Below are 12,394 nucleotides of genomic sequence, written 5' to 3'. Positions count from 1 at the left end.
AGATCCACTAACACTGCTATTAAAAGAAAACCCTGTACAATATTTGTGATCATTTTTAAATCATTTGCTTGGAAAAATAATTATTTTTCTTCTGAGAATTACATTTTTTATTTTTTTGATAAATTGTAATTTCTTTTTAAATATATTTTTTCCAGATCATTTGGCTCAAAGTAACTTTTAGTCGTCACCCATCCCTCAAACACCAGCCAGCTCCCCTCCCCTTTTTTCCTCTAGCCTTCACTTTCCCTCGTTATTTTTCTTATAAATTTTCCCGAACCATATCCCTATTTTTTTTGTTTAATTGTATCTGAAAGAGACACGTTAGTGATAGATTCCTTACCTTAGAATATCCCCAGGCGTTAGACTGGATCCGGAATTTTTTGCTTAGCAGTACCCTTGCGCATCAGTAGGCGTCGTCTGCGGCTCCTCGTCAGTCGTCGGCGTCGTGGGCGCCGTGATGACGTTGTCGGAGTACTTAGACGCCACCTCCGCGTGCTGACGTCAGTTCTTCTTTTTTCCGCGCCAGCAGCGCAGATCCGGAAAAAGTGGTACCTTGGTCTTTTTTGACTAAACTTTTTGATCTCTTTTGATCATTGTTTTTCGAGTCTTCGACTCCGAACGGTGCCGTAGGGATGCCAGGTTTTAAGCACTGTGAGGATTGCGACCGACTGATGTCGGTCACCGACCCCCACCGTCGGTGTCTCCACTGTCTCGGCGTCGACCGCGACGACAAGACCTGTTCCGACTGCCGGGCCCTGACTTCGAAAGCTAGGCAGGAGCGGTCCCGCTAGCGACTCGAACTCCGGCAGTCGGTCCCGCGCCGAGAGAGGTCCCGGTCCGGATGGAGGTCGAGGGACTGGTCGCGGGAGCGGAGCCACCATAGCTCCGGGAGTCGACATCACTCCTCTGGGTCGAAGTCGTCAGGTAAGCACAAGAAGTCGAAGAGACGTCATCGCTCTTCCGACTCCCCCTGATGCTCGCACGACGCGGCCGGGGGTTCAGGTGACACCGCCCACGCGGCTCCGTCGGAGTCGCAGGCGTCGCGTCCGGCCCCATACCCTCCGGTCCCTGGGCCTCGCGCGACGCCGGAGGAGATCGAGCGGTTCCTTATGGCCATGAGGTCCCTCACTCCCCCAGCGGGCTCCGCGGCGCCTTCGGGCCCAGCGGACCCATCTGGGGACCCTAGCGAGTCGGGGGCTCTGGCCCCGAAGCCGTCGAGTGCTTCGGCCGCCAGCGCCTTCGGGCCCGGCGCCGCAGGGCCCCACTGGATCTGGATCCGGGTCGCCGCCGGTGGACCTAACGACCTCCCCGGCACCGGTCCCTCAGGTGTCACCCCCGGCGCCGCCCCCGAGGCCTCCCTCGACCCGGCGCCGGAGCGGCGCCGCTTCAGACGCCGTTCGGAGAGTTTACCTTTCATGAGCCGGCCCCATCGTTTGACACCCCTGGGTACCAGGAGATGGGTGATGAGGGGGATTGGGAGGGGTCTGAGGACCCTCTGACACGGGAGTGTCAGTCCCAGGAAGACTGGACAGGTGAACTTGGGGATGCCAGTGGTATGGACACATCACCAGATACTGGCTTTGTCTCCCCTCCTACCGTGGCTACGGAGGAGGGGGCTGCCTATAGTGTGGTGCTGACGCGGGCGGCCAAGGCCTTGGGCCTTGAACTCCCCGTCGCGGCCGTGAGGTCTAACCTCCTCACTGAGGTCCTTAAACGGCAGTCAAGCTCGGCTGAGCCTCTGCTGCCGTTTAATGAGGCCTTGACCGACGTTCTTTTGGGCACTTGGTCCAGGCCCGCTACAGGTTCGCCTGTAGATAGGAACGTGGCCAGACGCCACCGCCCAGCCCCGGGCGACCCTTGTTTCCTGTCCACCCACCCCACCCCTGAGAGCCTGGTGATCCAGGCCTCCAATTCCCAGACCGCATTCCCGTCGGCTCCGCCTGACAGGGAATCCAAAAGGTATGAGCAATACGGCTAGAAGGTATTCTCCTCCCTGAGTTTGGGTCTGCGGTCTTCCAACACCGCATGCCTCTTGGGCCGCTACACCCACTCTCTCTGGGATACGGTCGCGGACGTGCTGCCAGAATGCCCGTTGGAGGTACGGGCTAAACTCGGCCAAGCCCTTGTGGAAGGCCGAGATGCGGCACGTTATTCTATTCGGTGTGGACTGGATACCACCGACTCACTGGGCAGGGCGATGGCAACGACGGTGGCGATTCGTCGCCACGCCTGGTTGAGATCCGCCAACTTCTCGGCTGATGTCCAGAATACACTCATGGACATGCCGTTTGATGGCCGTCGCCTTTTTGGCGACAAGGCAGACCATGCGCTTGAGCGCTTTAAGGACTCCAGGGCTTCGGCCAAGTCCTTGGGCCTCTAGGCCCCGCGCCAGCAATCGGCTGCCTTTTACTCCTTTCGTGGCCACGGAAGGGGTGTGCCCACACGTGCTGCCAGCCACGCGCCGCAGGGTAATACCAAACGCAGTGGCAGCCGTGGAAACTGCCGTGGCGGCGGTCGGTGACAACGGCGAGGTCAGTCAACACCTTCCCCCGCGGCATCCGCCTCAAAGCCCTCCTAGTCCGTGCTTTCAGGCCCATGTGTCGCCAGTGGGGGGCAGGGTCCGCCATCACCTCCTCCACTTCCACAGGCACACTGTCACTTCGGACAGGTGGGTGCTGCAAATCGTCCGAAGGGGCTACTCCCTCCCCTTCGAGACGACCCCTCCAGCCATGCCACCGCAATACCACCGCGTATCGGGGGATCATTTGCGGCTTCTGCAGGAGGAAGTTACGGCCCTCTTGGCCAAGGGGGCCATCAAGCGCGTTCCTGGGCCAGATGTAGGGTGTGGTTGTTACTCCCACTACTTTCTGGTACCCAAGAAGGGCAAAGGGGGCCTCCGCCCTATCTTGGACCTACGGAACGTCAACGGCTTCCTCCGGAAGGAGAAGTTCAAAATGCTGACACTGGCTCAGGTCCTAGCTGCCCTGGACCCAGAAGACTGGATGGTAGCGTTGGACTTGCAGGACGCTTATTTCCACATCCCCGTCCTGCCGGCCCACCGGCGCTATCTGCGGTTCACGGTTGGCCACGAGCACTTTCAGTTTACCGTGCTCCCCTTCGGCCTTACCAGCGCCCCAAGGGTGTTCACAAAGGTGATGGCGGTAGTCGCAGCTCATCTGCGCAGGTTAGGGGTTTCAGTTTTCCCCTACCTCGACGACTGGTTGTTGAAGGCGAGCTCGCCCCAGACAGTCGTCGGCCACCTCCAGACGACGGCGGACCTCCTGCACCGGCTGGGGTTCTCCATCAATGTGCCGAAGTCACACCTGTGCCCCTCTCAGAAGCTCCTCTTCATCGGAGCGGTTCTCGACTCGGCGCAGTTTCGGGTTTATCCTCCCTAGCAGCGGGTTCGGGATATTCAGGCTCTGATTCCACTCTTTCAGCCTTTATCCCGGGTCTCGGTCAGGTTGACGCTGCGGCTTCTGGGGCTGATGGCCTCCTGCATCCTTCTGGTGCATCACGCCCGGTGGCGGATGCGGGCTCTGCAGTGGGACCTGAAGTTTCAGTGGGCCCAGCATCAGGGCAACCTTTCCGACCATGTCCTGATCTCGGAGGGCACTGCGAGACAGCTGCAGTGGTGGCTCACGGACTGCGATTGGGTCAGCGGCAGATCCCTCTCCCTTCCCCAACCGGAGCACGTAGTTGTGACGGACGCGTCCCTCCAGGGCTGGGGAGGCCACAAGGGAGAAGCGGAGATCAGAGGCCTCTGGTCTCCGGCGGAGTCCTGGTTCCATATCAACCTTTTGGAGCTGCGGGCGATTCGTCTAGCACTGAAGGCATTCCTCCCCTCTGTCCGGGCGAGTGTGGTGCAGGTGTTCACGGACAACACCACCGCCATGTGGTACTGCAACAAACAGGGCGGGGTGAGGTCGTGGACCCTTTGCCAGAAGGCTCTGCGCCTCTGGCAGTGGCTGGAACATCAGGGTGTGACCCTGGTGGTTCAACACCTGGCAGGTTCTCAGCACGCCAGGGCGGACGAACTCAGCCGTCGGTGCATGATGGATCACGAATGGCGTCTGAACTCGGACGTGGCGCAAGGCCTCTTTCAGCAGTGGGGAGAGCCTTGGTTAGATCTATTCGCCACCAAAGAGAACGCGCAATGTCATCAGTTCTGCACGTAGGAATTTCCAAGGCGGCACTCGCTCGGCGACGCTTTGCGTCGCGAGTGGAGTTGCAGTCTGTTGTACGCCTTTCCGCCTATACCACTTCTGCCCAGAGTGCTGAAGAAGATCAGGCGCGACCGGGCACAAGTCATCCTTGTGGCTCCAGACTGGGCACGAAGGTACTGGTATCCAGAGCTACTCAGTATGTCAGTCGATCCCCCGGTTCGTCTGCCTCTTCAGGAGGACCTTCTGTCGCAGCAGCAGGGGACGGTCCTCCACCGGAACCTGTCCAGTCTCCACCTCCATGCTTGGAGATTGAGCGGCGACAGTTGAGGCCATTTGACTTGCCTCCTGAAGTCTGTAATGTCATTCTGGCAGCCAGGCGTCCCTCCACAAAATCGGTATACACCTGCAGGTGGAATAAATTTGTGGCATGGTGCACAGCAAATGCTGTCGATCCACTTTCTGCCCCTCTTTCTAAGGTTCTTCTCTTCCTTCTTTCTCTTGCCCAGCAGGGCTCTGCTCTGGGCACTATCAAGGGCTACCTTTCTGCCCTTTCAGCCTTTCTAAGGCTGCCTGATCAACCTTCTTTGTTCAAGTCCTCTATTGTTAATCGCTTTCTGAAGGGCATCACACACACATTCCCTCCTGTTCCGTTTGTGATGCCTCAGTGGGACTTGAACCTTGTTCTTACATTCCTGATGTGCGGTCCCTTTGAGCCACTTCACAACTGTCCTCTCCGCCTTCTTACTCTGAAGACTGCTTTCCTGGTTGCCATCACCTCTGCCAGGAGAGTGAGTGAGCTCCAGGGTCTTTCATCTAAACCCCCTTTCCTTTCTGTCCATCCGGACAAGGTTGTGTTGCGGACTAGGCCATCTTTCCTGCCCAAGGTTGTCACGGCCTTCCACATCGGGCAGTCTATCCCCTTGCCTACCTTCTTTCCACCACCGCATTCCTCTAAAGAGGAAGAGCGGCTCCACCGTCTGGACCAAAAACGCGCGCTCTCTTTCTATCTAGATCGCACATGCCAGTTCCGGGTGGATGACCAACTCTTTGTTGGTTACGTGGTTGCTAAGAAGGGAAAGGCGGTGCACAAGCGGACCATCTCTCGGTGGATCATCTTGTGTATCCAGGCATGTTACTCCTTGGCTAAGAAGGAGCCTCCTGTTGGATTACGGGCTCATTCCACTCGGGCCACGGCGACTACAACTGCCCTGGGCCGGGGAGTGCCCTTGCAGGACATTTGCCAGGCAGCTACGTGGGCCTCGCTGCACACGTTTGCAAGACACTATTGCCTGGACAGTCAAGTCCGGAGGGATGGCTTCTTTGGCCGTTCTGTCCTCAGGACTTTCTGGTGTGATTATTGGTTCGCAGACCCACCACCGGGGCTGGTATTGCTGGGATATCTATTCTAAGGTAAGGAATCTATCACTAACGTGTCTTTCAGATGCACAAGTTACTACTTGTGTAACGATATATCTGTAAGAGACATTAGTTGGTGTAGGCTCACATTGACTAATTTTGTTCTTTTTTAAAAACCAGTCCTCAAAGGTAGGTGAACAAGAGGTTTATAGATAGTAATAATTCTGTGATTTGAGTAGCTAAGCATATTTGCACACCATCTGACTATGTAGTGTCAGATGACTAACTGAAAAGAGCATTTATGGATTAATTTCTAATTGTCTGAAAAAAATGTAGACATTTTGAAACCTCTATTTCCATAGTCTCCAGGTGTATGGGGATTACATCTTAGGCAATTAGGTCTAGGGGTTAAATGAATTTTATGAAGACAAACGGATGTAATATAATAAACATTTATTATAAAAGCACATATGAAGATTTCTCCATCTGCTCCTTAACTGAAGTTATCACTTATTTAGTACAATAAGGTATCTCAGTGGTAGTATATGGCTGGGCTAGCCTTGCTGCAATTATAAACGACTGGCTATTTTTCATTACTAGGATATGTACACATGTCCTACTTTTCTAACACCATGCACTATGAGCCTTTAGGGACTACCTTTGAGGTGACATACAAGCATTAGAAAGGATTGTTTAGACCTGGCGAAAGTCGTATTTTGCCTGGTCAAAAGTGCAGTTTAAGACTGCAAAGCAGGCTGCTGAAGCAGGCCTGAGACATGATTTACAGTGTTACTTTAGTGAGTGGCACAATGAGTGCCTCAGCCCACTAGCAGAATTTAATTTACATGCACAGGGTATAGGCAGTACCATATACTAGGGACTTATAAGTGAAGTAAATCTATCAATCAGGGATATACCCAGGGCCACTGGAATTATGCGGCAGAGGACCAAATTATGATGCAGGGTTAAACAAATTATGCAGCAAGAAAAAGCAAATTATGCAGCATAATGCGGCACATTTTGTGATAGTATTACTTCACTAGTTTGTCATTTTTACACCTGATAATAGTGTCTGGGAATACAGTTTGCCTTATTAGTATCAATTTGACATCCAAATACAGCAATAAGCAACTAAAAGATGACCAGTCAAACTCTGCAAACAGCATTCAGGTGCGCAGGTATCAGAGTTGCCATATTTTTTGTAACATTTGATCCATTTAAGCTAGAAACCAATTTATTTTGGTTAAAATCTGCAGATTATATGCAGCAGGTGACAGATTACGTGGCAAATGCGGCAAGTACATAATGTGAAAATCGCTGCAGAATCGCATTATTCCAGTGACCCTAGATATACCAATTTTGCTATGCTTGGAAGGTAAAGCAAAAATACTGTACTGCTAGCTAGCAGAAGAAAAGTGTGCAGAGTCGACAAAAACAGGTTCTGAGAAGGCGAAAAATCTGGGGAAATACCACACAGAAGATGATAATTTTTAACATGTATCTCCGAGCAGAAAGCAGGGAGAACTACCCTCCCTCATGGGAGTTTTCATTGCTAAGGCAGAAAGGCCATCAGCTTTGGTATGATCAATCCCACTGTAAAGTCTATTCCCTGTAGATGGATGGACCACCTCAACAATTTTGGATTCGCTCCCCTCATCTGCATCAGTCATCTGAGGGGGTCTGTCTGAACCCAAAAGTGAGTCCCAAACAAGTATGGTCTTGACTTCATCAAAGCCGAGGCTTTTCCAAATGCCTCCCTTTCAATTGCACTCCACCTCTGTTCCCCGGGGAAAAGCCTCCTTCTGTTGAAGGCTGCAGGTTGTTCTAAGCCTTTATCATTTAGCTGTGAGAGGACAGCCCCAAACCTATGCTCTGAAGTCTTGGGGCGGGCGGTGTGGGGATGGTGTTCCCAAGCCAGGATGGTCTGTCTCTTGGGCTGTAGAGGTTGTACCTTGCCACCATCAGGTTGTCGCCACTGAAGTTCTCCAATCCAGCCCGGACCCAATTGACCTGCCTGTAGAAAGTGGCGGGGCATCCTTTAAGTCAAAAGGCAATACTCTAAATTGAAAGTGGTTTTTAGGGGTGGAGATTGCCTACCTCCCCTTCGCCTCCTCGGTTAAGGCAGTCTGCCAGTACCTTGATGTCAGATCAGAGGTACTCATGAACTTGGCAACTCCCAATTGATCAATGAGCTCATCATCTCTGGGAATGAGGTGAGCATCAGTCTTTGTGACTTAATTGACACCCCTATGATTCACACAGAACACAGTTCTGGACTGGCACCTGGTGGGGTCAACCTTCGATACTAGTGGACTGGACCAGTGACTACAGGAGGGCTCAGACACTCCCAGGAGAGGACAATTCCTTCCACGGATCCATCTTGCTCCCTGGAAAACAGGTCGAGAGGGGCTATGTCTGGGTCTTAGGGCCTCTCAAATTGGGCCTTTAGGTCATTCACAAGCAGGACCCTTAAGGGCTTCCTGGATGTCTTGAGGTCCATTAGGTAAGAGACCTTGACTTTCTGTTCCTGCACCTCATAGGCCCCGGTTCTTAAGGGCCCAGGGTTCAACAGGCACTATCACCTAAGGGGTTGAAAAGAATCCACTCTGCAGCAGCTAAATTGGCCCTTGGTAGGAAACGGAGTTCTTCCACAACTTTGGCTCTGAGAGAGCTACACTGGTTGCCTATAAGGGAAAGGGTCCACTTTAAATCCCTTTGTCTGGTTTTTTGAGCAGTGCATGAGCTAGGTCCTGTCCCTCTGCAGGAAAGGTTTACATGGAATCGTCCCATAAGGCTGCTTCGCTCTTCTAGTGCCGGCCTATTGACGATCCCCAGATTCAAATGGTCTAGGTTAAGAGGAAGGGCATTCAGCGTGGTTGGTGCCCGTCTGTGGAATGAACTCCCCCAGAGCCTTAGACAATTCAACTCCCTGCTAGAGTTTCACAGGAACCTAAAAACCTGGCTCCATCCCAAGGCCTAAGTCCCTGTTCTTCTTTTTCTCTCTGCTATGACCTGCTTCCACTCTGGTCATATCATACTAGTCTGAAGCGCCACGATACCGGTAGGGTGACAGTATGCACTATATAAGCTCAAAAATCAATCAATCAATCACCCACATTTTCTGGCCAGGTTGAGACGCAGCGAGAGTGGCCTTGTGGTTGTTCCTATGTTTCATAAACTGAATGACGAACAGGTTCTCAGTGGCCTCTTTCCAGAAGCACTTCTTCTGAGACCAGAGGGCTAACATGTAGTTCACTACTTCTTGAGGGGGGTTTTTGGGAATTTGCTCCTAACCCTCCTTTGCAAAACTGAGTGGTCCACGTACAGGGTGGCCAAATAGTTCAAAGGGACTGGACACAGCTGCCTTCTGAGGCACCTCCTTGTACGCATAGAGAAGGCATGGAAAGAAGGCTTTCACTTTAACCTCATGGGTTCTGGTAGGTTCATAATCATTCACTCGAGGGTCTGGTTTAACCTTTCAACAAGCCCACTAAGCTGGTGGTGGTTTCATGTGGAGAACTTCTGGGTTACCTTCCGCTCCTCTCCACAAGGACCTTATATAGGCAGGTATGCAGTTGGTGCCTGGGTTACACAACATGGGTAGAAGGTTTAACTGCGTTTTGAATACACCGTATCTAAATCCATGTAACTAAAAACTTTGTACATGCATCTCTCAGGCATATTGGATAACTGGGAAAAGGTGGGAATGGTGTTGACTAATAGAGTAGAAGTGAAAGTTGTGTTGCATGTCTTGGATGACTTGTTTGGGCATGCCAGAGAGGCAGGTGTCCAAATGGTCAGACCCTCTGGCCAACCAGACAGCCATAATCAGGAGTCACCAATCGCCTCTATGCCCTGATGAAGTCAAGGTGGTGACACCATGATATTGGCTTTGAGGAATAAGCCAGACCATTCAAAAACCAGGGAAGGCAGTGAGATTGAGCGCCAGGTTTTGGGTTTGCAAGATAATATAAGTCATTGCAAGTGTTAGACTAGCTGCTATTTTGGTCTACGGGCATTTGTAGAGTGCATGTCTTATTTCTTTTCCTAATGTTCCTTGTCCCCCAGCCAACCCCCCACAACACACAGGTACTCTTCTGTGTGTCACCTTTTGCACAAATCAATTCGCTCTCTATTCAGCAACGTATCAGATAGGAAATTGCATGCAGAGGAGCATATCGTTTGTAGTTGGTGTCTTTACTCATCTCATCTCGTTAATGAAATCATTATTTTACATATTTTATATTCTTAATATAGTCTATCATTGGTGACATATAAAGGCAGCCTGAACTATAGACTGTGAATTGTTGTTCCTTTTCACATTGTTAAAACTACTGCTTATGCTTTTTTGTCAGAGAATCTAAAACAATGTTATTCTTTTACAGGAGCTATTGGTTACATGGGAACAAGTGCCTTCGTGAGAAAAATATACACTAATGTAAAAATTGATTAAGAATCAAGGAAAAATATGGGAACTCTGGATCCGTTACTGCTTTTTGGGGGTGGAGCTTGCACAAAAACAGAAAAGCAAGAAGAGACTGGGTTTTAGCACTGGTACTGTGTGGGTCTCCATTTTGTGGATGGCTTAAAGTAGCATCTCTTTCATTGATCCTGTGTTCTTACTGACTGCTTTCACCAACTGTTCACAACAAATGTGTGGGTTATTTGCAGTAGGCATTACCAATGCTAATGGTCCCAAAAACAAGCTCATATAAGATTAATAGACTAGCTCTCTTCAGTGAAGAGGACAAACAGTTTATTTCACACATTTGTTCCACTGAATAAAAAAGGGGAAGCTCAGCTTCTAAAAGAAGTGATTTGATGTCTTCTAGGCACCCGGCATTTTTTTAAAGATGTTAAAATGCTGTCCCTAAAAGACCATTTTTTTCTAATTAATACCATTGTAGGGAGAGTGGTATGTTTTATATTTTGATTCTGGGTGTTTTTTTGTTTTTGGGCTGTATCAACAAATGCGCCATTTGTTAAAAAATGGGGGAGAATACAATGTGCATGTATTATATATCAGCTTTCCATGTAGTTGGACCAACTTCCCATGTATTTATCTTCAAAAAATAAATATTGTGCTACATCTTTACAATCCATCCAAAGAAGATACTCTGGAGAGGAGGGACGGTTCTCTGCATCTGCACTGCAAGTCTCTGTACAGTTAGAAAGCAAAATGTTAAATGAAGAGGTTCTTTGTTTTTATTACACATTCTGAGGTCTAGATTAAACAAAACAATTTATAACAATGCCTAAAATGATCTCCTTTTTCTCCCCAAGTTAGTCTTAAATTTGTTCATGTATTGTTTGGGTTTAAATGAAGGCTCTACTTATGATATTAAAGGGGTAATATGTGTATATAACATTAAATAATGTAACTTAGGTGTAGATCCCAAATGTATTTTGGATGTACAGATTTACTACAGAGTACTTTTTCCGATGATGATTCCATGTACAAATGTGTGAGCTTAAGTGGCTTTTTTTCATCTTGCCTGCCACTGCATGAAACAATGATTTCTCCACAGATGCGTGTTTGTCATGGTTTTTGCTATGTTCCTTTTCAGAAACTGCAATGTCAAATTTGCAATTTAGAACATTTAATTTTTTGTTAAACTTGTCTGAACATCCAGAACATCTAAAGCACAGGTGCTTTATGACATGTTCAGAAAGCTGAAATAAACTTTCAGAAACCAATTGTTACCCCTTGTGGAAATATATGTTTCTACAATTTAAAAAAAGAACATTTGTTAAATGCCAATTTTGCACAGTGTTTGTGTCCTTGTCAGGTGTTTATGATACACTGTTCAGAGTAAAAACAAAAATGCACTGGCTTCCTCTGTCCAGATCACTTCTGTAGTGGGGAAGAATCAGCTTGTGGATCAAGATAGTTGAACTAGGTACAGGGCTGGATGACTTGGATAATGGGGAAAATAAAAATCGTGACTGTTAAGGATTGTGTTTTAGTTTGACAATTTCAATTACTTAAAAAGAAGTAAATTAATATTGGGATATTTCACTCAGAGTAATTAATTGTTTGGTAAACTAGTTTAGTTGAAATATTTTTCTACCTGCCATTTTCTTTTGTCTCCGTAATACAGAAATGGATCCTGCCCTAACCGTTTGTTTAATAATTGATTTTCAGAAGCCCTGTGTGTGCAAAATGGACCGTATATGTGTGCTTAGAAACTGTCCTAAGCAGAACAATGAATTTTAAAATGAACTTCCTAATAATCATATTTGAATTTTTTGTGTTTTTTTATCCGTTTCAAATTAACAGAAACAAAACAATACAGCTGTTTTGCAAGCAAGTGACAAGGAGTCAATAAGTCTTGTCGTTTTACATTTTGAATCTAAGTCAAGGCACAGTATTTGCCTTACCCTAAAGTCTCGTTGAACGTTCAGAAATTGCTCCTAATTGACGCAGCGTGCAAATTTGAGGGGTATAAGCTTAAACATATTTCTTGTTTAAAATTCAGCTAACATATCTTTTAATGTTGACTTCAGCTTGACTTTTCACTTTCAGTTTGATAGGGTAGGATTGGTTATAAGGTCTAAACTTGAAGGCTTGCTTAAGTTAGGCCATGCTTATACATTACTTGTAAAACTGCTGCTCTCAAATCGATCATGGGAATGAACGCAAAAACATTTAAAGTCAATGTGTTTGTTGGTATCTAAATGTAAACAACTAAACCATAGCACCAGTGCAAACTTTTAAGAGCGCATAGACCATTTATGGCGTGGGTGCTGGGTCAGTAATTGTTTTGCCTGAATAAAATAAACACAATTTCGATTTCCTAAAGTAGACATTGAAATTAAGCTTTCTGAAATGTGTTAAGTTGCTCAGCAAGTTAACACAAGTAATTTGCAGT

At 48.4% G+C, this 12,394-nt stretch overlaps 1 protein-coding gene across 1 annotated transcript in view; it reads left to right on the top strand.

The window, feature by feature from the left end:
* Nucleotides 1–11,759, top strand: part of TM9SF3 (transmembrane 9 superfamily member 3) — a 300,030-nt gene extending 288,271 nt beyond the window's left edge. The window contains exon 15 of the mRNA XM_078643122.1: nt 9,908–11,759. Coding sequence (XP_078499248.1) covers nt 9,908–9,975 — 68 coding nt within the window. The 3' untranslated portion in view covers nt 9,976–11,759. The remainder of the gene's footprint in view (nt 1–9,907) is intronic.
* The last annotated feature ends 635 nt before the right edge of the window (nt 11,760–12,394 follow it).

This window comes from Lissotriton helveticus, chromosome 5_1, assembly GCF_964261635.1.
Source record: "Lissotriton helveticus chromosome 5_1, aLisHel1.1, whole genome shotgun sequence".
Taxonomy (NCBI): domain Eukaryota; kingdom Metazoa; phylum Chordata; class Amphibia; order Caudata; family Salamandridae; genus Lissotriton; species Lissotriton helveticus.
Note: the sequence above shows the minus strand (reverse complement) of the source record. Positions and strands in the feature narration are given on the sequence as shown.